The 25,715-nt window shown below is 35.2% G+C and overlaps 1 protein-coding gene across 2 annotated transcripts in view; it reads left to right on the forward strand.

Annotated features, from left to right (window-relative positions):
* The window catches only part of LOC308272009 (nuclear factor 1 B-type), a 61,866-nt gene that overhangs the window by 30,554 nt on the left and 5,597 nt on the right, over positions 1–25,715 (forward strand). Inside the window, exons 5-7 of one of the 2 annotated variants that reach the window (XM_080708732.1) lie at positions 2,367–2,505; positions 5,702–5,784; positions 16,906–16,994. In XM_080708732.1, the coding sequence (XP_080564858.1) occupies positions 2,367–2,505; positions 5,702–5,784; positions 16,906–16,994 (311 nt within the window). The remainder of the gene's footprint in view (positions 1–2,366; positions 2,506–5,701; positions 5,785–16,905; positions 16,995–25,715) is intronic. The other variant, XM_080708733.1, reaches the window with a different exon arrangement.

Here is a 25,715-nt window from a genome sequence, read left to right on the forward strand (position 1 = left end):
AGAGAAATAATCCTCCCATTCTCTTGTCCCTAAGTTTTAAAAAAGTTCTCTGCCTGAGAAATATCTTTTTTTTTTTTTTTTTTTTGGTCCCTTTTATTACTTTCACATGGAAAAAAAATCTGTCAGTGCATGTCAATGCAATTTCAGTAGGCAGAGTTTGCAGACTGGGCGCTATTAGAGGCAGAGGCAGTATTGCTTTGATATTTTTCTGCTTCTCTTCTGAATAGGTACTATCAAACCATCCTGGTGAACACTACACAGAAACACTTTTACCAGTGAATATACCACCAGGGATAAGACTTTATTTCTCCATTTAAGATACATAAGATACAATATGTGTATATTATATATATATATATATATATATATATATATATATTTGGTGTGTGTGTGTGTGTATGTTATATATATATGTGTGTGTGTGTATATATATACACGTATATACATATATACATAATATATACACACCACATATATATATGTATATATATATATAGAGAGAGAGAGGGGGGGGGAGTCTTTTGCCATGTTTTTAATAACCATAAGTTGATGGTCTGCTTTAGAAACAATTGCCATGTTCACTTGAAAGAAAGATGGGTCCTTTAGTGTGACCTCCAGAAGTGTTGTTTTTAATAATGAACATTATATCTGCTTTTGATGTTTCTCCAACTCAAAACCAAAGAATTTGCATTTCAAAATAGAAACTCTTGATATTCACCTTTAGGCACTAGAAATGGTGTGTGTGGGGAGGTTCTTGGTGGCCATTCACCTACAGCCAACAGTTCCTTTCCCAAGTTCCTCCAGCGCTGTGCTGATTCTGATTGTTAAGCAACTGAGATGCCTTTTCCTCCTTACAGCAATTTGGAGATTAATTGCATTACCGCTGTACTAATTATAGTGAGACAGTCATGCTATTCAATGGAATATTTTGAACAAAATTAGTTTAAAGATACTCTCCCCTAGGTTTTCCGTAGAGGAAAACTCTGGTCAATTTTCCTGACGTGAAGTTAAATACTTAAAATTACCCATGATGAATAGTCAGGATATACAAGAAGTCCCATTTATTTTCTTTTTTTCTTTTTTTTAGAAAATAAAGAACATGGCCTGTGAGAAACCCAACCAAAGACTTAGTTCATGTCTTTAACTCACAATATTTAAGTGCTATTAGTCATTTATCATTTTTCTAAAGTAATGTCTACTTATAATTGGTATATGGATATTTAGGTAAATATTCTACCTCATTGCCTTTTTTGCCTTCAATAGCTAAGGTTATAAAGACCATGTATTTGTGGAGAATAACCTGGCAAAGTGTTATAAACATTATACAGTGGAGAATTGTAACATGAGTGTAGTAATAAATAGCATTCTTTGTCCACAAAAACATATTTCAGGATTTTTTTTCAAGCAGTGCACCCTTAGAATTTTGTCTCTTACCTCAGAAACTATTTTCTACCAAGGAGATAAAACTCAAATAATGATACCTTTCCTACCATTGACAAGGAGATTTTCTCAATTAACTCCCACAAATGTCAACAATAAATGTTTTGCGTAACTCTCTATACTCAAAAACAAAGAACAAATTGCAGTGTGTATTTAATTGTCCTCTGGTTCACTTTAGTGCATTTTAATTTTCTTTGGAAGTCTTTTACTTGTAGGTATAGGTTAGACTTAGTTCAACATTGTATATTATGCTATGCATCTGAAATGTGTAGATGCTTTAAATCTCATTCTATTGACTTCTATTAGTAAATCATCAAAAGTTTAATCTAGACCCTGAAATCTAACTTGCCTGATATTTGTGTCTAAGATACCTGCATGTGAGAGTGCTAGAGTTGCTGAGTGCAGAAGAATGAGCCTTTACTATAAAGGATGGAAATTGTAGAATTGGATGTGTTTTCTCTCTTAGGCATTCTTGCGTCTCATCAGTGATATCAATGATATCATCATTTAGAAGGAAAATTTTGTTCGGAAAGTCAAACTGACTCAGTACAGAAAATGAAGAGCAGAAAAGAAGACACTGCTGGCTGTCACTGTAGATAGTTCAGTAAGGAACTCCATTCTTACTTGAGCTAAGCATTTGAGTTTCCATTTGCATTTCCTGGCCTACTGAGTGTAAAGATCAAGTGTACTTGGCTCTTGGGAGTGTCGTGAAGACCAGATAACCTGTACAAAATGCTCTGACAATGAAAACCTTCTTTTAAATTCTGCTGCTCTTTATGACTGCTAACCAACCACGATTTGAGAGGGCCTGCATGGCGCCACATGCAGCAAGCACATTCACGTGGCCGTGTGTGCTGAGTGGAGTTGCTGGACAGGATGACTGCCTTTTGGATTGCTTCACCCGGCATTCTGTTTTTGTTTTGTAGCCTAACAGCAGTGGTCAAGTAGTAGGGAAAGTGCCTGGCCATTTCACTCCTGTCTTGGCACCCTCTCCCCATCCCAGTGCAGTGCGACCTGTGACCCTGACCATGACAGATACTAAACCCATCACTACATCCACTGAAGGTGAGGCAGCTTCCCCTACAGCGATCAGTAAGTATTTTGGTAGGAAATGAGAAATGTCCATCGAAGACGCCATTGGATATCTGATCCAAGGTGGAAACCACAGCAACTTTTCCAGCTACCTGACCAGATGGAGATTTCTCATTTAAGCAGAGCTAGCAGGCATGGATGTGGCCTGGCTGTCCCATGCTCTCTCTTATCAAATTTCTGCCTGCACATCGTATTTGAAAAGGGAGAAGCATATTTGTTTGAGTAAACAGCTGTAACAAAAATATGAAGTCATGCCTGCTTGTTCAAGGTATACATTGAAATTGCACCAGATAACAATGCAGTGTACGAGGTTTTTATAGCACCAAAAGGGAGATTAGATAATTGTTACTTCTTGGAGCATTCCCATAGAAATCAAGCCCCTCCACTAGGCAGACCGAATCAGTCCCTCTGTAAGATAATTGCATGTTTACCTTCTGTACCTACAGGGTTCTGTCATTGTTAGAAACAGTGTTGGGTGCAGGCAAGAACATTTCAAGGCTTAGCTTATTAGGCACATGTGAGCTACCTGCACTTTCATTATCTGCAACTTTTTCTTTAAACCTTTGGGTTATTTTGCCTATCATGGTATATAAGACACCATGCTTATTATCATGGCCATAACATCTTAAATGTCAGAGATTTTGCTAGTAAGCTTACATAGTATGTCCCAATAAGCCAAGTGATTCCTTTGCTTCTTCCTATAGAATACTCAGAAGTGCACAAGGAATGCATTTTCAATCTGCTTCACCTAAATTATTAGCTTCTTGGAATTGGAACTGGTGTGCCCAGATTGGCAAAGGGAAATGGATAAAGTTACAATTGGGAGGAATTAGCATGCACCTCCACAATTATATGTATGTCTTAAATCTAAACTGTTTCCTAGAGCAAGGAAATCATTTTGCTCTGGAAATTCCCATGTGAAGTTACACAACCAGAGGCAACGTTAGCTTGCTCTCTCTGCCATTGGGAGGAGACTCTCTTTTTTTGTTGAGTTCTGAAATTCTAGGAAGGAACCCTATAAGAAGAATGACAATATATTGTGTGTCCAGTGAATATTTAGCATGGCTTTCTCAAGATTTATGTACCCCTATCAACTAATAAATCCAAATAGGCTTGTGATGCCCATTAATGTTCATTAATGTTTAGTGATCAGTTTGTCACCAAAGGGTCTTACACTGGCAAACACTTCCCTAAATGTGACAGATGTCTGAGACCTGATCAGAGAAAGCTCAAAATTTAGAATTTTAAAGGATTTTTATGTACACTGCAGCCACTAAAACACTATATACAAATCTTAAAAGTGAATATCCTAGCATTTGAGCAAAGTCAGCAATTTAAATGGAAGCACATAGAAAATATGATTAAACAAAGTAATCAATAGGACTATCCTAGGTGAAAGGATTAAAACCAAGTTTTAGAATCCTCTGGTTCCTACTATTATGGTGACATTAAATAGATGAGATTCAGGGACAGATCGGATCCAAATGACCACAGCTCACTTATAGGAGGAACTTCAGCCTGTTAACAACCTTTTCTTATACTCACATACAGGTTGTTTAAAAGGAGATCTAATTTAGCTAGTAAAATTACAAAATAATTCAAAAGGAATATCTTGGTTAGCTAAAGATGGCTGCATCAGTCCAGTTCTCTACTCATACCAAAAAAAAAAAAAGAAAGAAAGAAAGGAAGGAAGGAAGGAAGGAAGGAAGGAAGGAAGGAAGGAAGAAAGAAAGAAAGAAAGAAAGAAAGAAAGAATTTTTTCTTCCCTAGAAATGAATTTATGGCTCCAGCTTTCTAGGGACTTGTCATTGACCTAATAATCAGTAAAGTTAAAGAAAACACATGGACCAAGGAAATCCCTTTCTTATAGTTGAAAAGAAAGAGCAGCACAGATTTGATACTCACACCATACAGACAGTGCTTTTGCTGCTGCCTGCCCAGCACTGTGTTACATTCCAGAGTCCTGGAGATTGAAGGAGGGGTTGCCGGTCACTGGTGGCCAGCCTGGCCATCGGTAGTATTAAAAGATGAATCTTGAGCTTCTTCAGTTTTTTTTTTTTTAACAGCTGACCTAAAAATAAACACTCAATGATCACATATTTTAGTGCTTTAAGTGAACATGACAATATTAATAAATTCATTCTTAAAAGCCAGCCAATTTATAATTAATATTTGAATTTCTCATTAATTCAATGGCTGTTAGCCAAACAAATAGCTTTCTTTAACCTATATATTGGAAAAACTTAGTTCTTCTGCATATTCTGACATGAAACAATGGGATTGCTTAGGGCTAGCAAGGAACATTAATCCCTTTCTTGTGTTAAAATAATTAAGTAAAAAGTAAAAATCTTTAGGAATAGAAAAAATTTTTCTATGGAAAATATGCTCTGCAAAAAGCACTTGTATAAAAAGTTATTGCAAATGAGACCACAACGATGAAAAAGTATAGTTATGCTACATACTTAATATCTCATGACCAAGTATATAAAAGGTGCCATCAACTTCTTTCCTCTCCAATCACAAGAAATTTATTTTTTTTATATCCGTGGAAAATAATTTTTCTTGAAAACATTTCTGTCAAACTGGAGACATTTTCACATTTAAATACTGAGCTTATTCTTTCTATGCAATATAATAATAAAGATAGGTTCCTCCTTCAGCCTAGTAATATCAGATTTTCTTTTCACTAAGACTTTGAAGTAAGACATTTTCCTCTATCACCAAGCACATTTGCTTTTAAAGCCTGTCATTAAAAGCTATCATTTTTCCTAACAATCTTTCAGGATAATTTTACATTTAGAATCACAAGCCATCATTAATTATTCCACTAGTAGACTAGGCACACCTAAGGAAATGATCCTCTGATTTAGCCAATCCATGGTACCCCTGCAGAACTGTACCCATAATAGTAAATAAGTGTGAGACACATACACAAAGGATGGGCTGTGGTTTACTAGATAAATTTTTTTCTAGAGGGAAAAAGTAGTTAATTCAAAATCAATTACCATTTCTTTTCAATTACTTGGTATTCACTCAGACAAAAAAGAAAAGAAGTGGAGGCACCATTTTTGATTGCGAATCCCATTTCTCTGGGTTTCTTATACATGGACAGGGTGTTCATTCTGATAGTTCACAATTTTTATCTTTGTTTTTGTTCTTCCTTAATCAGCCTACACAGCCTCAGGCACATCTCAAGCCAATCGATATGTGGGACTAAGCCCAAGAGACCCATCCTTCCTACATCAGCAACAGGTGGGCAAGTTTCACCCAGGTGTGATGGTGTAGCCACGCTTCGCTTTGGTGCTTTCTCCATGTTGCCTCTCAGATCTGGACTCAGGATGGGGCTCACGGGGCTTCTGAGACCAAAATCTGATCATTTTGTTTCCCCTCCCCATTTTTTTTCTCCTTTACCCTTTGTTTCTCACCTCTCTGAACAGAGTCTCTCAAATTGGCTCACAACCTCTTCCATCTCTGTAGAACTGAGAACATCCATGGACTCTGTGTTTCAGCCAATGAGTATTTTTCTCAGTCTTACTGGCTCCTGGGAACTCACTAGCCTCTAGCTTTCAAAGGCAAACATTGAAACCAATTTAAGAGCCAGTGAGAGTAGAAGCAGTACATAATGTGTGTTTTTGAGTAATTTCATGTTTTCCAGATGTTTTGCTCTTCACTTTCCATTTTAGTCCAGGAAGATGAGTTATGAAGCTAAAATCTTGGGCGGCACATTGTTCTTATTTTAATAGGTTTAAATTGGTTTAGTGATTTCAGATGTGATAAAACACTCTCTTTTGGGGTTCTGCTTTCTTACATCATTTATGTTTCAAGTAACATTTTAAATTTCACATCTCATTAATGCTGTAAATTTAATACAAATGAAGTGTTTACCCAAACTGTGAAAATATATAGCCAGCATTAATGGTGGATTATAAACAAATTAGCCACAGTCAAAAGCATGGACTCTACCAATATAGAAACCCCGTGACTCTAGTTACGGGATAACAGAGGTAATTCTAAACACTTAATAATTCAGATATATCTTATGATGCATATGTTTGGCACTCTCAAGTTTTGATAGCAGAGCAGCCGTTTGCAGTTAGCAATGCACAGTATTGCATGGGAAAAGTAGCCTATAATAAGGAAGAAAGAGCTAATGTTAACTAACTTGCTCTTCATTTGTATGTTGTCTGCACATATATGCACCATATGCGTGCAGCAAGCCTGCCCACTTATGCTTCATGTGGCCCATTTCAACTGTGCTTTATGTGCAGTCATTCAGTCTCAACTCCTTCCCCATTGTAGGCCAAGGTGGTAGACTGAATATACCGAAGGTCACCACATGCAGAGTTCAGAGAAAATCATAAAGATGATAGCTTACTTAGGACGTTTGACGTTTTGCCAGGTTCAGAAAAAAGCAAAACAAAACAAAAGAGTGAGAATAACTGAAAACATCTGTGTACAGTTATGAAAATACCAAATAATAATTACTGGTTTAGCCAGCCATTGGCTTTCCAAAATAGTTCTATGGAATGTTGCTTTTTTTTTTTAACCTCTAAAATTGCTGTAATGTAAAATGTGTTATAATTACTATAATGTGGTTCGATTGGACAAATGTATATGTTTGTTGTGTTTTTAAACATATGCCATATTTATAGGTTTAGAAACTTGTTCTTTTAAAAATCATTACATATATTTTTCAGAAATATTTTTTGTCATGGGATTTGCACTATAAATGACATATCTCTGATTTCCAGTTAATTTTTAATTCACAAGACATGCCTCCATTATTTAAACCTTTAGCCCCAAACACATTTAGAATATTATAACAATATCCCATGTATTTAGGAGCTATCTTCTTTTTTCCCTGTCCTAATCATGGGAGCTGTAATTTTCATATCACTTGTGTCTAATGTTGGAACCTCATGTGCTTGGAATCACAAAAAAAGTTTCTAAATTTAAGTTACTTCTTCTTTCACTTAACTAAGGATAAATCAAGAAAAGTTAGCAAGCATCATAAAAATAGGCATCTTAATGTAAATAGTGATCTTGGAATATTTTAATTAAAATATATATGGCTTCTAGAGCTATCAACTTTTTCATCAAAGATGGCCACTTGTTATTAAATAGACAGTGTTGAGTGAAGACCATTTAACAGCATGACTGTATTTTGTTCAGTCAGATGTGGTTATTATTTATGCAATATATGATGTATATTGATCATTGGAAGAGAAAAACCATATATACTTCATATTTAAAAATTTTAAATACCATTCAGATAGATCATCTATCCTTTATGTGATGAGAGTGCCACTTCTTGATTTGAAAAAACCCAATAACCCAGATTCATAACGAACTACAATTTTGAGGCATGCAGAAGGTACATATAAATGCATATCCTATAACATATGTATATTACTAAACTAAGGCATCAGTTAGAAGCTTATTATTTTTATCCTTTCAAATTTTAAAAGAATCTTATAGATGAAATTGTATGTATACTATCTGGGAACAGAGAGAGAAATAGTTTAAATGACTTCAGTAAAGTAAAGGTTATTCTTTCCTACAGCAGAAATGAGATTGATTTACTGTGTCCTTTCATTACTTTACAAAGATTTAAAAGAGACCACTCTTCTAGTGGCAGGTTCTAAATGCATTTGGTTTAAAGCACTCCATGATGAATGAAAAGGAAAATCAAGGGGTACATGAAATAAAGGTGATCAATCATTTTATATTAGCCAAGAGAAATTCAAAATTAGAAAGGCAATGGTTTTAGCCAGAGAGAGTTCTTTTAAACATTCCCCATAACCTTTAATATACATGACCCCTTAAGAATAAATACTATCACCAGGTACATTCTTCAGTTCATGGCGGCTGCTTTATAAAGATTTATCCTTTTAGGTTATGAAAAGTATTGATGTGCATTGTCGAGTGCTATTTTGTCTATAGAAAAGAGCTTTAATATAGCTTACATAAATTAGACTTAGCAATAAATTTAAAATTATTGAATAATTTTGACTATCTTATAAATAAACTTTCTACAAAATGACACTACAGTAGAGCTTTCAATATAGTCATTTCTAACACACAAGCATACGAGTATTCTTCATTGACGTGAAGAATATTAAAATTAACCCTCTACTCTACCTGTAAGAGTAATGCATTTATATTGGCAAATAGTATGCTTTTACACTTATTAACTCGGTTCACACACAGTTGTTACTAGTAATCATACATTAGTGTACTCTTTTTTATGATGGTTATTACTAAGTAATGCTGGTTGCTAACTGCCTTGAAATACTGTATTTTTTCTGACATTGGAATTTCACCTATGATTCCCAAATCATCTCATTTGAATCTAAGCAAATAAAATAACACAGTTATGAAGAATATATTTGAAGAACATTTTTAAAAGATTTTTGTGCACCAAGTTAATAATTTGCCATCAAAACTATCGGCCCTATTTAGTCATAATAATCAGCTCATGACAGCTGATCAAGACTTGATATTAGAAGTTTCCTTTGTCTCTTACCACCATCTTGAGTATTGTCCAAGGTCTGTAACTGTTCTGTCTTTAGGATGACTGGCTTAGTTGGTGTATTCACTACTGGCATGGGGGATATCTTTAACTGTTCTGTTGGAAGATGGTGTCAAGGCTTGAAGAACCATGGGTCCTGCTTTGGCAAACTGAACTCTTCAGTCTCTACTAAGAAATGCCTGTTTATGGTTTGGGATATTTTCAGAAATGTGGAAGACCTCTTCTCCTCCTTACCTTTATAGAAATTTAGCAAAATGCAGTATTTCCTTTCTTCTTTCATGCTTCATAGACATAATCTACACATTCCTTATAATACACAGCGAGGAGGAACTTCATTTCCCAAGTATTACCACCTTGAAAACGAATGGGAAATATTTAGCAGAATCTTGGATGTTGCTTAGGAAGTATAGAAGTTATTTTATACTTCAGTCTAAATTTTTTGTTTAAATGGATAATATGAAGCAACTTACTTAAATTAGCATCAATCCCTCATCTGATCAACTTTATGGTGAATTTCTCTATTTGCTTTCATAAGGAATTTAATTATATAGTTGGGCGTGGTGGTACACACTTGTAATTCCAGTACTTGGGAGGCTGAGACAGGAGGATCATAAAATAGGTTCACAGACAGCCTCAGCTACTTAGGCCCTCTACAACTTAGTGGGACCCTTTTTCATAATAAAGAACAAAAAGTAGGGCTGGGAGTGTTGCTTGTGGACATAGATGTTATTCAATCCCCAATATGGCAAAAAAAAAGTTTGATAATATAAAAGAATTTAGTTTATTTGATTATCACCATTATAATTGAGTCCAGGGTCATATTAAAAACATAAATCCTTACAATTACACATTACTACAACATATTAAAAATTGATTCCAAATTGCAAATAAACATCTGCAACTAAGAAACATTTTGTTTAGAAATAAAGTTTACCATTCAAACCATCCATTGGAATGTATATTTAACTTTGGATATAGATTTGGGATTTTAGGTGAAATAAATTGGAGGTCACTTAGAGACAGTTAAGTCATGGAAGCTCCTCTTTGTAAGGAATCAAACTTATTTTCTCAATCTCAAGATTATAATCTCCAACTACATGCTTCCTATTTCTAAAGCTAATGAAAAAGTGGCCCGATGGGTTCGGGTCCTTGCCTTACTTCTCACAACTGCATGGATTTTATTGGTGCCTGAGCTTTGGCATGTTATTTCTCCTCTGCATGACTATGCATTGCTATCATTTCAAGTTCAATTATTGGTCTAGTTTATATCAAAATATTTTCATCACTTCTTCTGACATAATTTGAAACTAGAATTTGAAAGTTAGGCTGAACATTTCTGTTACACTGAATAGCCTTTTAAAGAAATTGCCTCTGTAGATGTTTCTGTATAAACTAACAAATTAGTTGAAAACCCTTCATGGTATTTGTCCTGGCAAATGGGCACAGCCAAAACTTAGTACACTGTAGTCACTGGAAAGGTAGTCTTTTTATTAGAGACTAGTAATTGAAAGGACACAAGTGGACTATGAACAAACTTTTCAATAAAGTCAGGAAGCAGGCTATCAACACTTGGGCCATTCTTATTGTGTCTGTTATCATAATTGACAGCTTGACGCAAAACCCTATCACATGCCTTGTGGGTAGGTATGTAAATGGATAAGAGGTCACTTTTCACATATGCTAGCTGGAAAAGGAAACACATTTAAAGGAAGTTTCAGTCAAAATAATGGCAATGTAAATGATTAGCCCTTTTGGCGAGCTCTTATATTAAAAAAAAATCCTTTTCGTATCTGTGTCTTAGCATTTAATCATTTGTTCACTCAACCTTTGTGGTTATTAAAGGCTAATATTCCAGATAAATTATTCTAATTAATATAGGATAAAATTGTTTACTATACCCTTGAGTTTCCATCAATAAAAATATGAGAGAAAAATTACCTACTTTTCTGAACATATTTAAAGATTAAGTTGAATCAGGAAAGCAAAGGAGATTCTGAAGGTGATAATTACCTTTAGATATTTTAGCCTTAAATATCCTTGGGCGGCATATGAAGGATAAGGTAGGAAAGAAATGAGGTGGTAGTGGGTAACAGTGGGAATCACTAGGAGACTGGAGCATTGATACTGATATAGATGGACACTTCTAATCTTAGATAAAGCCTTAAATCTTGTTCTCCTGAAGCCTTATGTTAGAAAGGAAAATTATGATGTTGGGTTATATGGTCCCCAACATTCCTTGAAACTTTGAATTTTACATATTAGAGTAGCCGTCATTGAAAAAGAAGAATGAAAAAAGTGCCCTCACATTTCTAATATTTAATTTCTGATTTATAGTCCGTGATATATTAAGCTTATTGATAATGAGTAGCTGTTTAACTTGATTTCATACTGCTAATTTAAATATTAAGAAACATGAGTTTCAGAATCTGATATTAGAAGTGACTTTAAATGACCAGGATGATCAAGAATATCTTTTTAAAAAAAATGATTTGATTCTGACCATTTGCTTATTCAGTGAGATTATATACTATTCATCTAGAGGTCATTTTATTTGCTCCATGAAAGGGAACTCTTAATAAAATAAAATTCTAATCCAAGTGCTAAGAAGGAAGTATGAATATTGAAGTGTTAATCTTTCTAGTCCCCACGAAAGCACTTCCAGCCCACCCCCAAATTGGTTTCCTTGAGGCATCTGGAGAAATTAAAAAAAAAAAAAAACTCAAGAGAACATAAAATATACCTTTAAAGATATTCCCCTGAGGGTCATTGTAAACCTAAAAAGAAAAAAAAAATGTGAGAAGGTAAATTTCCCAGTGTTGATTGTGCTGTTTACAGTTTAATGGTTTATTGGTTCAACTGAGAGCTGTTGTCATCACGAGGAACTGTTAGCACATCAGCCTGTTTGCTGAGTCTAGCAAACTAGGACATTTTGCTTACCCTCTTTTTTTTTTTTTTTCTGTTTTGTTCCCAAGACTAATTGCTATGCATTTAGCAAAAGTCTCTTATTTGAATAAACAAACTATTATTCTGAAATTACAATATTGATTTTTTTTTAATGTGTGTATATGTAGCACTGAGGATTGAACCCAGGGACAATTTACCTCTAAGCTACTCCTCCAGCCCTATTTTATTTATATTTTGAAACAGGGTTTCCCTAAGTTGTTGAGAATCTCCTCAGTTGCTGAGGCTGGTCTTGAACCTACTGTGATCCTCCTATCTCAGAGCCCCGAATACCGGGATTACAGGTATGTACCACTAAGCCCATTTAATATTGATTCTTTATGGCTATTAGCCACTTAAATAATCATTTGAGTGTAGTATTATAGCCATTTCCCCTCATCCCAATTTTCTCAGGGAAACCAGATGCTCCTCATCCTTGATATTCTGACACAATCTCATTTGAGTCGTTCCAGGAACAAGATTCTCCTTCTTTACCCTAAGAACATACACAGAGAAAACATCTCCACCCACTTTTACTTTACCCCTTTACTTAAAGCTCTTTTGAAGGAGAGTCTTATTTTCTTACTTGACCTTTTGTTTGCTTTTAGAATTCTGGGGTATGATTGGTTTTAATGTACATCTTACCGTAATTTTTTTAGACAATTTAATTTTATATTGGTAGGTACATATAAATTAGAGAATTAAAATGATTTATTTGATTATATAGTTTTCTAAGGATAAGCATATGATCAGGTCTGACTTAGAATCTATATTAGAAAGATAAAAATTGCTCTCCACCTCCACATACAAACACATGACTTTAACAGACTAAGTTTCTGAACTAACTTGCAGTTGGTGTTTTAAAAATACTTGATTACTGTGGGGGAAATGACTTCCTGGCTTTTAAGAGAAAATACTTGGAAAAAGCATTGGTGTTATTGAAGCTTTGAACTTAGGAAAAAGTTATGTAAATGAAAGGATATATTTATGTGCTGCTTAAAATTAAAGTTTTAAAATTTAATTAAAAATAATAATTGATAGCTGAATTACCTAGTCCTGATTCTTTCATAGGGTAGAAGCTGAGAACTCACTACCCTAAACTCAAAAAAGATTACTATCCTGACATGGTGGCACATGCCTGTAATCCCAGTACTTGGGAGACTGAGAGGCAATTTAAGGTCCCTTCCAGAATTTGGCAAGACCCGGTTTCAAAATAAAAAAATAAAAAGGACTGAGAGTACTCCCTGGGTTCAGTTCCCAGTACTACACATAAAAAAGATTATTATCCATTATATTTATTTATTGTTATATTTATTTAAAGCCTAGTATAAAATTACTTTTTTAGAAATACTGAATTGTAATAATAGCAAAATACTTAACGTTCCCCCCACAAGAGGTATTAACTTTTAAGTACCTGAATTCTGTTAAAAATTTGCTTGAGCCTGGCATGGTGGTGCACTCATGTAATCTCAGTACTTGAAAGGCTGAGACAGGAGGATGGTAGGTTGGAAAACAACCTCAGTAGTGAGGTTGTCACTACTCTCTCATCAAATTAGTGAGACCATGCTCAAAATAAAGATTAAAAAAATAGGGCTGAGGGTGTATCTCAGGGTAGAATGCCCCCTGGGTTCAGTCCCCAGTACAACAACAAAAAACTTTTTTTTTTTTTTCTTTTGGCTTGGTCAGGAATATCTGGGTCAGATAAGATTCTTAGGAATTGATTTTTGTGAAAATGGCTATCAGGGAAACCTTTGTTGAATGGGTGACTTTTATTTTAATTATTTAGTTGTTTTTCTTACCCACACTATCACCTTTAAAATTTCACTTTATCAGACGTTTTATTAATTCAAAGATGCTTTATGTAAAAGGAGAGTTTAAGAAAACATAAAAAATGGTCTGGTAAATACATTTAAATTATGTTTTTAATTTTTATTAATTGGTAGGAAATAAATATACAAATTAATATCCTATCAATTTCTTTGCCATTAAGTTCTTGCTAAATATATTCATTGATTATTTTATATGTATTTATACATCTATTTCTATTTGGGAGAAAATATTTCTATTTTATATATAAATATATTTTTTCCTTTTGTACTTGAGATTGAAACCAGGGGTATTCAGCCACTGAGATATACTCCCAGAACTTTTTGTTTTTATAAATTACTTTATATTTGATATTTATTTATGGTACCGAGGATTGAACCCAGAAGCATTTTGCCTCTGAGCTACAAACCTCCAGCCCTATTTTATTTTTATTATTATTTTTTTTTCTTTTTGCGGTACTGGGGATGGAATCCAGGGGCATTCTACCTCTGAGCTACACCCCCAACCCTATTTTTTTAGTCTTTATTTTGAAACAGGGTCCCACTGAATTGCAAAGGACCTCACTAAGTAGCTGAGGCTGTCCACAAACCATGATCCTCCGGTGTCAACCTCCCAAATGGTGGAATTGCAAGCGTGCTCCACCACGCTCAGCTTTATTTTTATTATTTATTTGTTTATTTCTTTATTTGTAGTACTAGGGATTGAATCCAGGGGCATTCTATCTCTAAGCTATACCTTGAGACCTATTTTATTTTTTTATATTGAAACAGGGTCTCACTAGGTTTCTGAGAGCTTCTCTAAGTTGCTGAGGCTGTTCTTAAACTGTGATCCTCCTGTCTCAGCCTCCCAAGTACTGGGATTTCAGACATGTAACACCTGTTTACATATATCTTAAAGATAAAAGAAAATAAATACCTATAGTCAGACTTAACTCTTGGAGACTACTTGAAAGAAAGAACCAAAAATACATTGATTTTAAGTGTTCAACATGTGGTCAAAGATAACCCACTTGACATTTTTTCCAGTTGCAAAATGGGCAGACACAAACAAAAAATGAGCCATCTTAACAACAAAAAACAAATCCCAAGTTGAAAGGCAGTATTATCATTGTCAAAAGCATCCTTCCAAGGGTTATAGTGTTCCAGCAGGAGCTGCCTGTAAGACAGTAAGCATATCATGTGTTACCCTTCAGTTCCTCTGGTTTTGTGAAAGTAAGTTTACTTTCTAAAACCTTCCTCAGTCTAAGCAGAGAGCCCCTTAGAAACTAACTGGAAGTTCATAACGAACAGAATCAAGGTGTGCTCAGTCTAAATCTACTCCTCCCTTCTTGAAGTAGCTTTTTATTAGTTCAAAACTAGCATTCTTATTGGAATCAATAAGTGGTTCCTAAAGTAATTTTTACGCATAGTCAAGTTTCTTGAACATTTTTAGATTTTCATAGGCCTTTTAAAAACTTGTATTTTAGAATAGATAGCTGGATTATTCTGACATTGTTAGAATTAAAAAATTTACCTTATCACACTGAATTTCTGATTAGATGACCCACTCTGAGAACTTTAAAAAATTTTGCCATGTTTCTCACACACTAAATGAATAATTTTTTAAAATATTAAAAGTATGTCCTCTGTTTAATTAAGAACAGATGTATGTTTTCCTCCATTATACAAATACTTATTTTTATTTTTAATTTAATTTATTGACTGATTTATGACTTCCTAATGACATATTTCCTGAACAGAATCTATATATCTATCAATCCATGTATCTGCTTATCTCTCAACTGTCTACATGAAGAGATTTTTTTTTTCAGTTCTCTAGATTATATAATCCCTTTTACTTCAAATGTCAGTGCAATTTAAACACATGTTTTGGAAATTTTAGATTGTATTTTTGGAGTCTCATTGGTCTACAGAAAAAAAGGAGCATAAAGTATTTTCCCCAAATTTCAGATTCACTATTACTTAGAGTGTGCAGAAACTAGAAAGTAAAAAAGGAAAAGTAAAGAGTCGTAATCACCAACTTCTTTAGCTATGGTGTTATCATGGAGATTAAAACAGTTTACCCCAAGTTGAAAGGCATTTCCAATCCAATCAGCATCCAGAAACTCTTGTTGAAAATCAGTACAGAGTTTAGTGAATGGCTATGAAGAGGTCTCTTTTCAATCCAGGAGGCAGGTAATTTATAGCCTGGCTATCTAAAGGTTAAAAACCATGATTTTCTAGTATGCCCCCCCCCACCTCCACCAGATAAGTTTACTTTCTTAAGCATAAAAATAAGCAATATATCTTTTCAATAAATCCACTAGCACGGCAGGGCAGCTGTTAACCAAACAGAGCTGGATAGGGTTACTCGAAGCATCTTTGAAGGGGAGAGCTGGTGACTCCGAGATCTGGGAGGAATGTGTTACAGCTTGTGTTGACCACATTCCTCACTTTCTTCAGATGTAGTAAAGAATTTTAGATGCCATTACTTTGAATTTAAAATAAAATAGACGTTTTTTTTTTTATCAACTCTTTCCAAACAATGCCACTCTAAGTAAAGCACAATTAGTAGACATCTAAAACTGAACACCTTGGTACTTGGATATCCAATTTAGAGTGACTGTCTCTGTAGGGTGGGGCCTTTCTTCTCTAAACTGCATGTTTTCTGTTTTGCAAACTGCATGCTTAAAGTTATTGATTATTTTACTCAGTGCAGATGGTTTGGTATGTTGCATAGAAAAAAAAGCATTTTTATTTTCTTTCTAAAATATATCTCTCTATTGAACATTAACGTTTGCTTTTGTTTCAGCTCAATTTGTACTCTAATAATGGCTAATTGTTATGTTCTAAGCACTTGTTTCTCTGGTATGCTTAAATTAATAGAGAAGCATATTGCAATAGCTTTTTCTAAAGAAGTCTAGGAATTTTGCTTTTCAAAGTAAGATTTTCTTTTGCTTATTTTTTTTTCTTAAGTTGCCTCTTGGGAAAGTAAGGTTAATGCCATATACAGTACTAGTTTGCATGTGTTCATTTAAATACTAAAAACTGTAGTACTGCTCGATCCATATCTGACTGCTAGGTTTCGATTGACAGCTGAGGATTTGTGACTGGACCATGAATCAAAACGGCAGGCATTTATACCCCAGTACCAGTGAGGATACATTGGGAATTACTTGGCAAAGGTAACATTTTAATTATTTCCAACCCTACACTTACACCTAAAAATTACATGACCTATAGTGTTTGTTTTTAATTAGTTTTACCGCAAATATATGTTAAAAGTTTAGTTGTTTTGGCTATACCATCCCTTTCTCCTACCCTTCTCTTTTATTTCTTATTTAAAATGCAACATCAGATTAATTTGAGACTATAGCCTATGCTAACTGATCATTGGAATTTCTAAATACTGTCAAATGTTTAATACAATTTATGATATTTTTTGATGGGGGAGGGAGGCACAATTTGACATCCAGATTTTAGGACCTGAAAAGTGAAATCACAGTTCTGGGGAAGATTTTTCAACTATTTGAGAATGAAGCATTTGGTCTTTCACACATTATACATTCTTTTCATGTTGACTCTTTTCTCTACTGCTAACTCGAAGTCATTTTACTACTCATTTGTTCCTATATTAAAGAGGAAAAAACTAGAAGGAAAATTTCAGGTTAGTCAATTTAACTGTTACTGGCAGCCCTCATAAATTTTGGAGTGGAAAGATTGTTGGAATCAGTAGCTAAAGAAGGAATTTTGCTTAATTTTTTTTATTTCTGTTTGTATATTAATATGTCCCATAGGGGATTGCTTTTATTTAGTTGGCTAAGAAAATTATTCTAAAACTTTAGTTTTTAAAACAATTTTGATAGTGCCTCATGTATTGGTTTTAGAAAGTATATAGTTCTAATGTAGCTTCACATATATTATTTTAGCAAATAATAAAGTATATCACATTGATAAGTAATTAAAATCTATGGTATTTTTATTAATTAACAAAATCTGCAGAAAGAAGTAAAGTTATCTCTTGAGTTCACCAGAAGTAGAGCCAACTTTACTTTTCAACCCTGGTATAATTGTAGTCCTTCTTTACAGAAAATGCATCAGGGAAGTCACTCCGAGTTATTAGTTGTAAATGGGTAGCTCATCTCCATACTGATTTGATAGAAACTATTGAAGAGTAAAATTAAAGAATCAAATTAATTAAATTCTCATTTTAACTCAGATAAAAATTATTCAAATTCTGTTTTTAAAATTTGGATTACTTTTTATTACTTCAGCATCTAAGTGATTACAATTTTACCACTCTTCCTCTTTCTAAAGATTGTAATCCCCACGCTTGGGAGGCAGAGACAGGAGGATCATGCAGGTTCGAAGCCAGCCTTGCTGGCTTAAGAGACCCTGTTTCCAAATAAAATATAATAGGTCTGGGAGTGTAGCCCGGAGGTAGAAGTGTTCCATCCCCAGTACCAAAAAAAAAAAAAAAGATTGACATCTAGCCGGGCATGGTGGCGCTTGCTCATAAGCCCAGTACTTGGGAGTCTGGGAGTCTGAGACAGGATGATCACAGGTTTGTGGACAATCTCAGCAGCTTAATGAGATCCTCCACAACTTAGTGAAATCTTATTTTAAAATAAAAAATAAATAAATAAGATAGAATCGGGGGTATAGCTCAAAGGTTGAATGCCCCTGGGTTCAATCACCAGTACCACAAAATAAATAAATAAATAAATAAATAAATAAATAAATAAATAAATAAATAAACTGAATTCTGCTTTTAAAATGGATCTATTTATACTTATGACTTTTTCTTAAGAAGCTTATATTATTTACTATGCTTAGCAAAAGGAAAAATAACTTCAACGGAAGTGTCTTATTTAAATTATCTTAATGCTGAATAATATTAATCAAATTCAATGGAAATATCTTAGGAGTTTGAATTAATAGGCCTTTTAAGTTAATTTAATTAGATTTGATAACACATTATTTGTATTTTATTAAACAACCTCCCTATATTCCATGCTCTGTCTATCAGCAAGACAGTTAATGTCTAAATACAAGCTTTCCATGTTTGTAAGAATTGCAAATCAGATGAAATGTAATCATGTTTGTAAAATGTTCCTATAGCTGTCTAAACTTCTAAACCTGTGGCTTACTGATAACTTAATCTAAGATAGAATAGCACCTTAAAAGTCAGTACATTAAAGTCAATAAAGATATAAATGAATGGCTACTTAATAATTTTACCTCATTCCTAGTAATTGGTTTAATCAAAAGTTGATATCCCCCAAAAGAAAAGGTGAGTGGGCAGAAAATCAGAGAACAGGTATTTTGGAGTGAATTAATGTGGTTACTAAACTGTCAGTAGAATATTATTCATGTTACAAATAATCTTCTGAGTGAAAAATTGATGTAGCAATTAGTTTCAGGTCAGAGTTTATCAGAAAAAAATCAGAATTAAGATTTCCTTCCCTTCTCCCCCCCAAAAGGGTACTTTTTCTTTAGATTAGTAGATATGTAGATAGTAGATAATGGTATGTAGAAGGCCTCAATAAATCAGAAAGCTCTTAAATGGATAGCTTTGGGTTTGTTTCTTCCCTTTTTATCATGACTCAGATGATAGCAGGCACCTAACTTAGATATTCTACACATATTTATTGTGTCTCTGTGTTTAACTAACCTAGCTGCTATGATAGACACAGATACCCATAGATCTTAAAATATGAGTATCACACAGTTCAGGATAAATATATTCCAATGGGATAGTAATTTGTTTTGCTTTGTTATTATTTTAAAAAATGGACATGAGTTCATATTTTATAACACACATAGGCCATATCTGTGGCACATAGCTTTATTCATAATTTATTGTTTGTGCCCTGCAGCTATTTTTAAAACTTAATGATGTATTTTTGGGTTTTTTTGTTTTTTTGTTTTTGGTGGTGCTGGGGGTGGAACCCAGGGACTTTCTACCTCTGGGCTATCCTCCCAGACCTATTTTATACTTTATTTGGAAACAGGGTCTCACTAAGTTGCTGAGAGCCTCTCTGAGTAGCTGAGGCTGGCTTTGAACCTGTGCGATCCTCCTGTCTCAGCCTCCCAAGCGCAGGGATTACAAACATGCACCACCACGCCCGGCTTAATGATGTTTTTAATAGGTATAATATTATAAAAGGAAATCATAACTATTAGTAATGTTAGCAGCCCCTGCCTCCCAATTTAAGGTTTGAAATCAGAGCCTTGTGCATGACAGACAAGTACTCTACCACTGAGCTACACCCCCAGTTTCTAACATTACCTCTTTTTCTGTATGTGGTATTGGGGATTGAACTCAGGGGCATTCTACCTCTGAGATATACTCCTACCCCTATTTAATTTCTATTTTGAAGCAGGGTCTTACTAAGTTGCAGAAGGCCTCACTAAATTTCTGAGGCTGAACATAAACCTGTGATCCTCCTTTCTTATCCTCCAAGCACTGGGGTCAAGGTGTACACCACCACACCCACCTAATACTACCTTTTTAAGGACAGATCATGCATAGTTAAAATCTTCAGAGCAGAGCTACAGTTTTAGAATCATCTCAATAAGTTGAAAATATCTGAGAAGTGTAGATCTGTTCAACCAGAGATTGAATATTTTTTTAACATGCTGGAATAAATATCCAGGTTGTTTTTGTTGTGGTTATTGAGAATCTGCAGTCTGAAAGGACAGAGCAAAGCTGGTATTTGAGTTTGGTTTTATTTTGTGGGGATGGTCTGTTATTTGCTGCTGTCTCACTGGTCCTTGGTCACGATCTTCTTCTCCACTTCATGCCAACTGCTCTCTTGAGGTGTTTCCTGTAAGACTGCTCTTTTTGGAGGACAGAACATGGCAGAGCCCAGGGAGCTGTGCAAGTACTGAGATCAGAACCGGAAGATTTCTTCCAGCCTCCCCACCCCCATCCCAGCCTTTAAACATTCCCTAAGGAACCAGTGCTGACTCTTTTGGAAAGCTTTCACTAACGTATTAGATTGCCATCCTGAAGGTGTTTGATTGTTTTGACCTTAAGGTTTTGTGAGTCATTTTTCTGTGTGTGTGTGTGTGTGTGTGTGTGTGTGTGCGCACAAGTCTGTGATCATAAGCTAAGGAGTTACTTGCACCTTAGGAAGGTAAAGTTGTCTGTAGATGCAAGAGATCAGGTAACTGAAGTTAACAGAGAATAAAATGTCACTCACATGCTTGCAATCCCAGTACTTGGGAGGCTGAGACTGGAGGATCGCAGGGTCACAGCCAGCTTCAGCTACTTAGTGAGGCCCTCCACAACTTAATGAGGCCCTGTTTCAAAAATAAAAAGGGCTGGGGTAGTAGCTCAGAAGTAGAATGCCCCTAGGTTTCATCCTCAGTGCTGGAAAAAAAAAGTCAGTAAGAATGGGCTCAGCTATGAGGGTAATAGATGAATTTGCTTAAGCTACGCACTGTCGCTTCTGTGCTTTGTCCTCCTATGCAGACTGATCACACTGTTTTTGAACATGTGAGTCCAAACAAACAGGTACTCCCTACCTGGCTTGCTTTCTTGAAATTGTAGCCAGAACTTCACTTGTACTATCAAATATGAAAGAGCAATATGATTAAATAAAAAAGAAAGCAGAAGAACAATCCAAGAATAATATAAACAGAAGTTATTTAAAACATCGGAGGGAGCGCTTTATGAAAAAGAGAAACTGGATTTATTGTTTCATCCTCCCTTCTCCCCCTTCACCCCTTTCAAAAAGACGCAGCCACCACAAGTGAGTGGTTGTGTGTGTCTGATGGCTTATATAAACATAGAAGAAGCCTTCAGATGGCTAAAATAAACATGCGCGTGTTACTGAAGGATATGTTTACACAAACCATTTGCTCAGCCTCTGAAATAATGAATAAATGAAGATTTTACTGAAATAATTGGAAGGATTTTTGTGTTTCTACTGATGCCATAATTGAATGGCACCAAAGAGACTTTTATCAGCCATTTTCCGTGTTACATGTGTTAGCAGTTCCTTTCTCTGAGTTGAATACTTCATTCTGTAGTTACTTTACACATGTTTTTGTAAGAAATTGTCGTTTATTACTGCAATTCTAGAGGGTTGCTTGATTTCCCAAGAGGAATTTAGCAGCCAGTAAAGGTTATTTGGAACTGTTCGGTCATTAGAGGTAGGGCAAAAAAGGAAAAGGTAATAGCATTCATTTCATACATATCGTTCTATTTGCATAACACTGCACTCACTGCTTCAGCGTTTTCTTTGCTATCCATAACATTTTCTTTGTAAAATATATGCTCTCAAAAGGCTCAGTGATGTAGATTTAAGCAAAATATTTTTCAATATTGAGTTGCAAACCATATGCCTATACACAATTATATGTGTTTGCATGTGTGTATGCATAAGCGTGTGTGTGAGTGTGTGTGTGTCTGCAGATATGTGGCATGTTTGTGAGAGGGGCAGCACATGGCCTATAGTTAGGTGGAATGAAGAGTTAACTTTTATTTCAACATTGTACTTAGACCATCCCTGCGAATTCACTAGGTTAGCATTTCCTGCTCTCAGTTTGTTATCTTGACACATAACTATAGTACAACAGCTGGGTTGTTCCTGGAGTTCCTGGGGGGAGCTTTACTCTCAGATTGCTGAATTTCCTTTTCAGCTGTTAGCTCTAAAGTGTGCTCAGAATGTTCAACTTTTTACACCATTCCGGGCCCCTAGCACCACTCTGGGACTGTGGTAGAAATGCTGATAAGATAAACGAATGGAAGAATCTTTGGTTCAAGACAGAAATTGCCAAAGCCAAAATTGCACATGGCCATTGTTTGGTGACAGGGTTGCTAACCGTTGTTGCTCTTTGTATTTGAATGTTCTCCTCAAAGAAACGACTCTCCATTCTCATCAAAATTATTTGCACCTGTTATGAAATCAAAACTTTAAAACATTACCATTCTTAAAAATCATCTTGATGTGGTTTTCTCAGACACACGATGTCTCCGATTTGGCTGTTGGAAAATATATTGGGATTTGTTGTACTTTTTTGCCTAAATTTCTTCTTCTTTTATAGAGAAAGATTTGTACAACACAGCGTTTCCCTTTTATCTAGGCAAACTCTTCAGAACACTTCCTAAGAAATTAATTGTATTCCAGCCAGACTTGCATGCTGCCCTCCCACAGGAAATGGGTCAGCAATCCATTAAGATGCCATTAGATAATCTAATTTGGAACTTAATCTCTAAATTAACCATGCTCCATACTTGAAGCATACTTGAGAGAGAGAAAAAAAGTTTACGTTTGAATCGATAGGGGAGCCGAAGCGTGAAGCAGGCTGTTTGTTTTTCTGTAGCTGTGGTCACGTCTCAAGCCGTCTGGTAACCAGGAGAAACCAGACATGATGTAATTCCAGATTGAACTTGAACTTCAGGGACTTAGGGTGGGGGAACAATGGGCCATAGGAATCAATAATGTCCATTTTCCACATGATTATGTTTGGAGCTTTGAGTTAACCTTTACGGGAGAAGCAGCAGGATGGGCAATGTGGCCAAAATGAGATGATCCAGAGACAAGATTTTAGAGGAAAGAAAACAACTTTTTCCGTGATATTTTCTGAGCTGCGCTGCAGATTCCAGCAGGATTAGAGAAGTTCCCGCTCTGCAGTAAACCGGTGGCCTGTTCAGAGCACTCTTTGTTCACTTAGGTAGGACAAACTTAATCTTACGTTTCCTGTCAGATGATTTTTGGCAGCGCTGCTGGAGAGGGAGGAGCATGATTCAGAGCACTCACAAATGTAAACCTTTCTGATTAACCCTGTGCAGGGAAAGGATGTAGATTAAATACCTACCCGAAGAGAAGTTGTTTTATGTAAAGCACCACATTTACGTGTGCATTGCGTCCATAAGAGTTCAACTCCATCAGCAGCCTGTGCACCCTTTACTAGCTGCCTTATTTGATCTTCATGTTTGCTATTTCTGTGAGTAGGTGTATTGTGGGTTTTTAATTGTATTTCAGTAACAAAGCCCACAGAGGAGTAAATATAGTATAGGCTGTTGTAATAGATTATAAATTTTAAAAAGGCAAAAGTCCATTGACGTTCGAGAAATTGAAGAACATAAATGTGGAATATTTGGAAGTTAAGTTGTGGAAAGTTACAATTATTTGCTCCCCGTTCACTTTGTTATACGAGAAAGAGGGTCTTTGTACCCGTGAAACACAGTGTAGGGCCCCGTATCAGAAAGCACTCAGTTCTTTAATCCCTTGTAATTTTTTACTCCAGAATTCTGATACCAATAACCTCTATCCTTTAGAATTGAGATTGTGCAAATAATGCTAATTTTTGCTTTTAAACAAAAATCATTTGCAAAAGAATCTCTTTTTTCTTTTGCAGAAAACTCAAATTTCTGTTTAATTTAGTATGCCCTGGATGATTTTCTCTTGGGAAGGCACTATCTGGAAGCGCGATTTTTGTAGAGAATTTTGTCTGCTGTTGAAGAATCACATATGCAAATAAGAGGAGCGGTAGAACTTTTAACAATAGCATTGAAAAGGAGCCCAGGGGTGGAGAGGAATACTGACTAGAGAAAGAGACTGGAAATCAACATGTGGGCTGCTCCACTGTGGCATGATCTGTGGGAGGAGATAAAATAACTACTGCAGGCCTGATAATTCTATATATTTTTAATTGGCTAAAACCTCCCACAGCTTTGTAACTTGTTATGTGTACATGCATATATGTGCTGTAACTTATTTATAATTAGTCATCTTCATATTAATTCTCCTCCATTTTTAACTCTAAAATACAAAACGATCAGATATAAGTTTTTTAAAAATCTACTGGATTTGCCTCTTGAGGGGAAGAGCTTTTTTCATAGTATTACACATTCTAAGGAAATGTTTTTATTACTTTTAAGTGTATAGATTGCCTTATTGAAGGCTTTTCTAGGATTATGTAAGAGCTTTTTACTGAAAGATAATAGTAATTGTAATGAGCACATTTAATATTTAGTTGTAATGGCCCCCTGCATAAGGGCTTTTCTTGCCTGTGCTCTCCATTAGATTATTTTTTTTTTCACGGGCATATGCCATTATATTACTTAGAAAATGCTAGCACATTTCCAAGCTGTCATGAGAATATAACTGAAAATCCTTCTAGCTATATTCTCATGACTCTAAAGCATGAGAAGGTTAACCCTCCATCCAGCTTGCCCCATCACAAAACACATCTGAAACAATTGAATACAAACTAATGAGGTTTGATGGCCTACCGTGTTGATATGTTATTTTCAAAACTGTGGGTCCCCAAGGAGTAGCAATAAAGAAAGCTATTTACCTACTTAGTTAAGAAACAAATACATTTCTCTTTCATTACTATGAAGTGCTATTGCTTGCAGTTAGAATAATTCCACGAGCCACCTGCAGTTTATGGTATTTGGTGTTTCCCAGAGAGCCCACAAGAGTACTTTGTGGATCAGGTAAGAGCTAGCCAGGGAGCTTTCTGATACAGATTATTACAAATAGTAATAATCATTAGAAATCATCTTGCATGCAAATAGGATCATTCAGATGACAATAATGATTCTTAAAAATGGATAAAAGTAAATAGAAGAATTCCAAGACCTATGTAAAGCACTTTGTATATTTTACTTCCCGTCTGGCCTGGTCTGAAAAGGAATTCAAAAGCCAATTATTGACATACATCCACATCTGTACCATAAAGTGAAGGCACATATTGCATTCAGCTGAACAGCAACAGGAATTGGAAAATAAAATACACTTACGTGTGCTGAAGTTGGGATTGAGCAGTTATCTTTCCATGGGAATTTCAGTATGTTTTAAATAATACAGAACATAATTCATTGAATATCTTTAAAAATTCAGTTATAATATAAGTTCTTGACCAGTGTGGTGGTGATGGTGGTG

This window comes from Muscardinus avellanarius (assembly GCF_963383645.1).
Source record: "Muscardinus avellanarius genome assembly, chromosome: 13".
In the NCBI taxonomy this organism is placed as follows: domain Eukaryota; kingdom Metazoa; phylum Chordata; class Mammalia; order Rodentia; family Gliridae; genus Muscardinus; species Muscardinus avellanarius.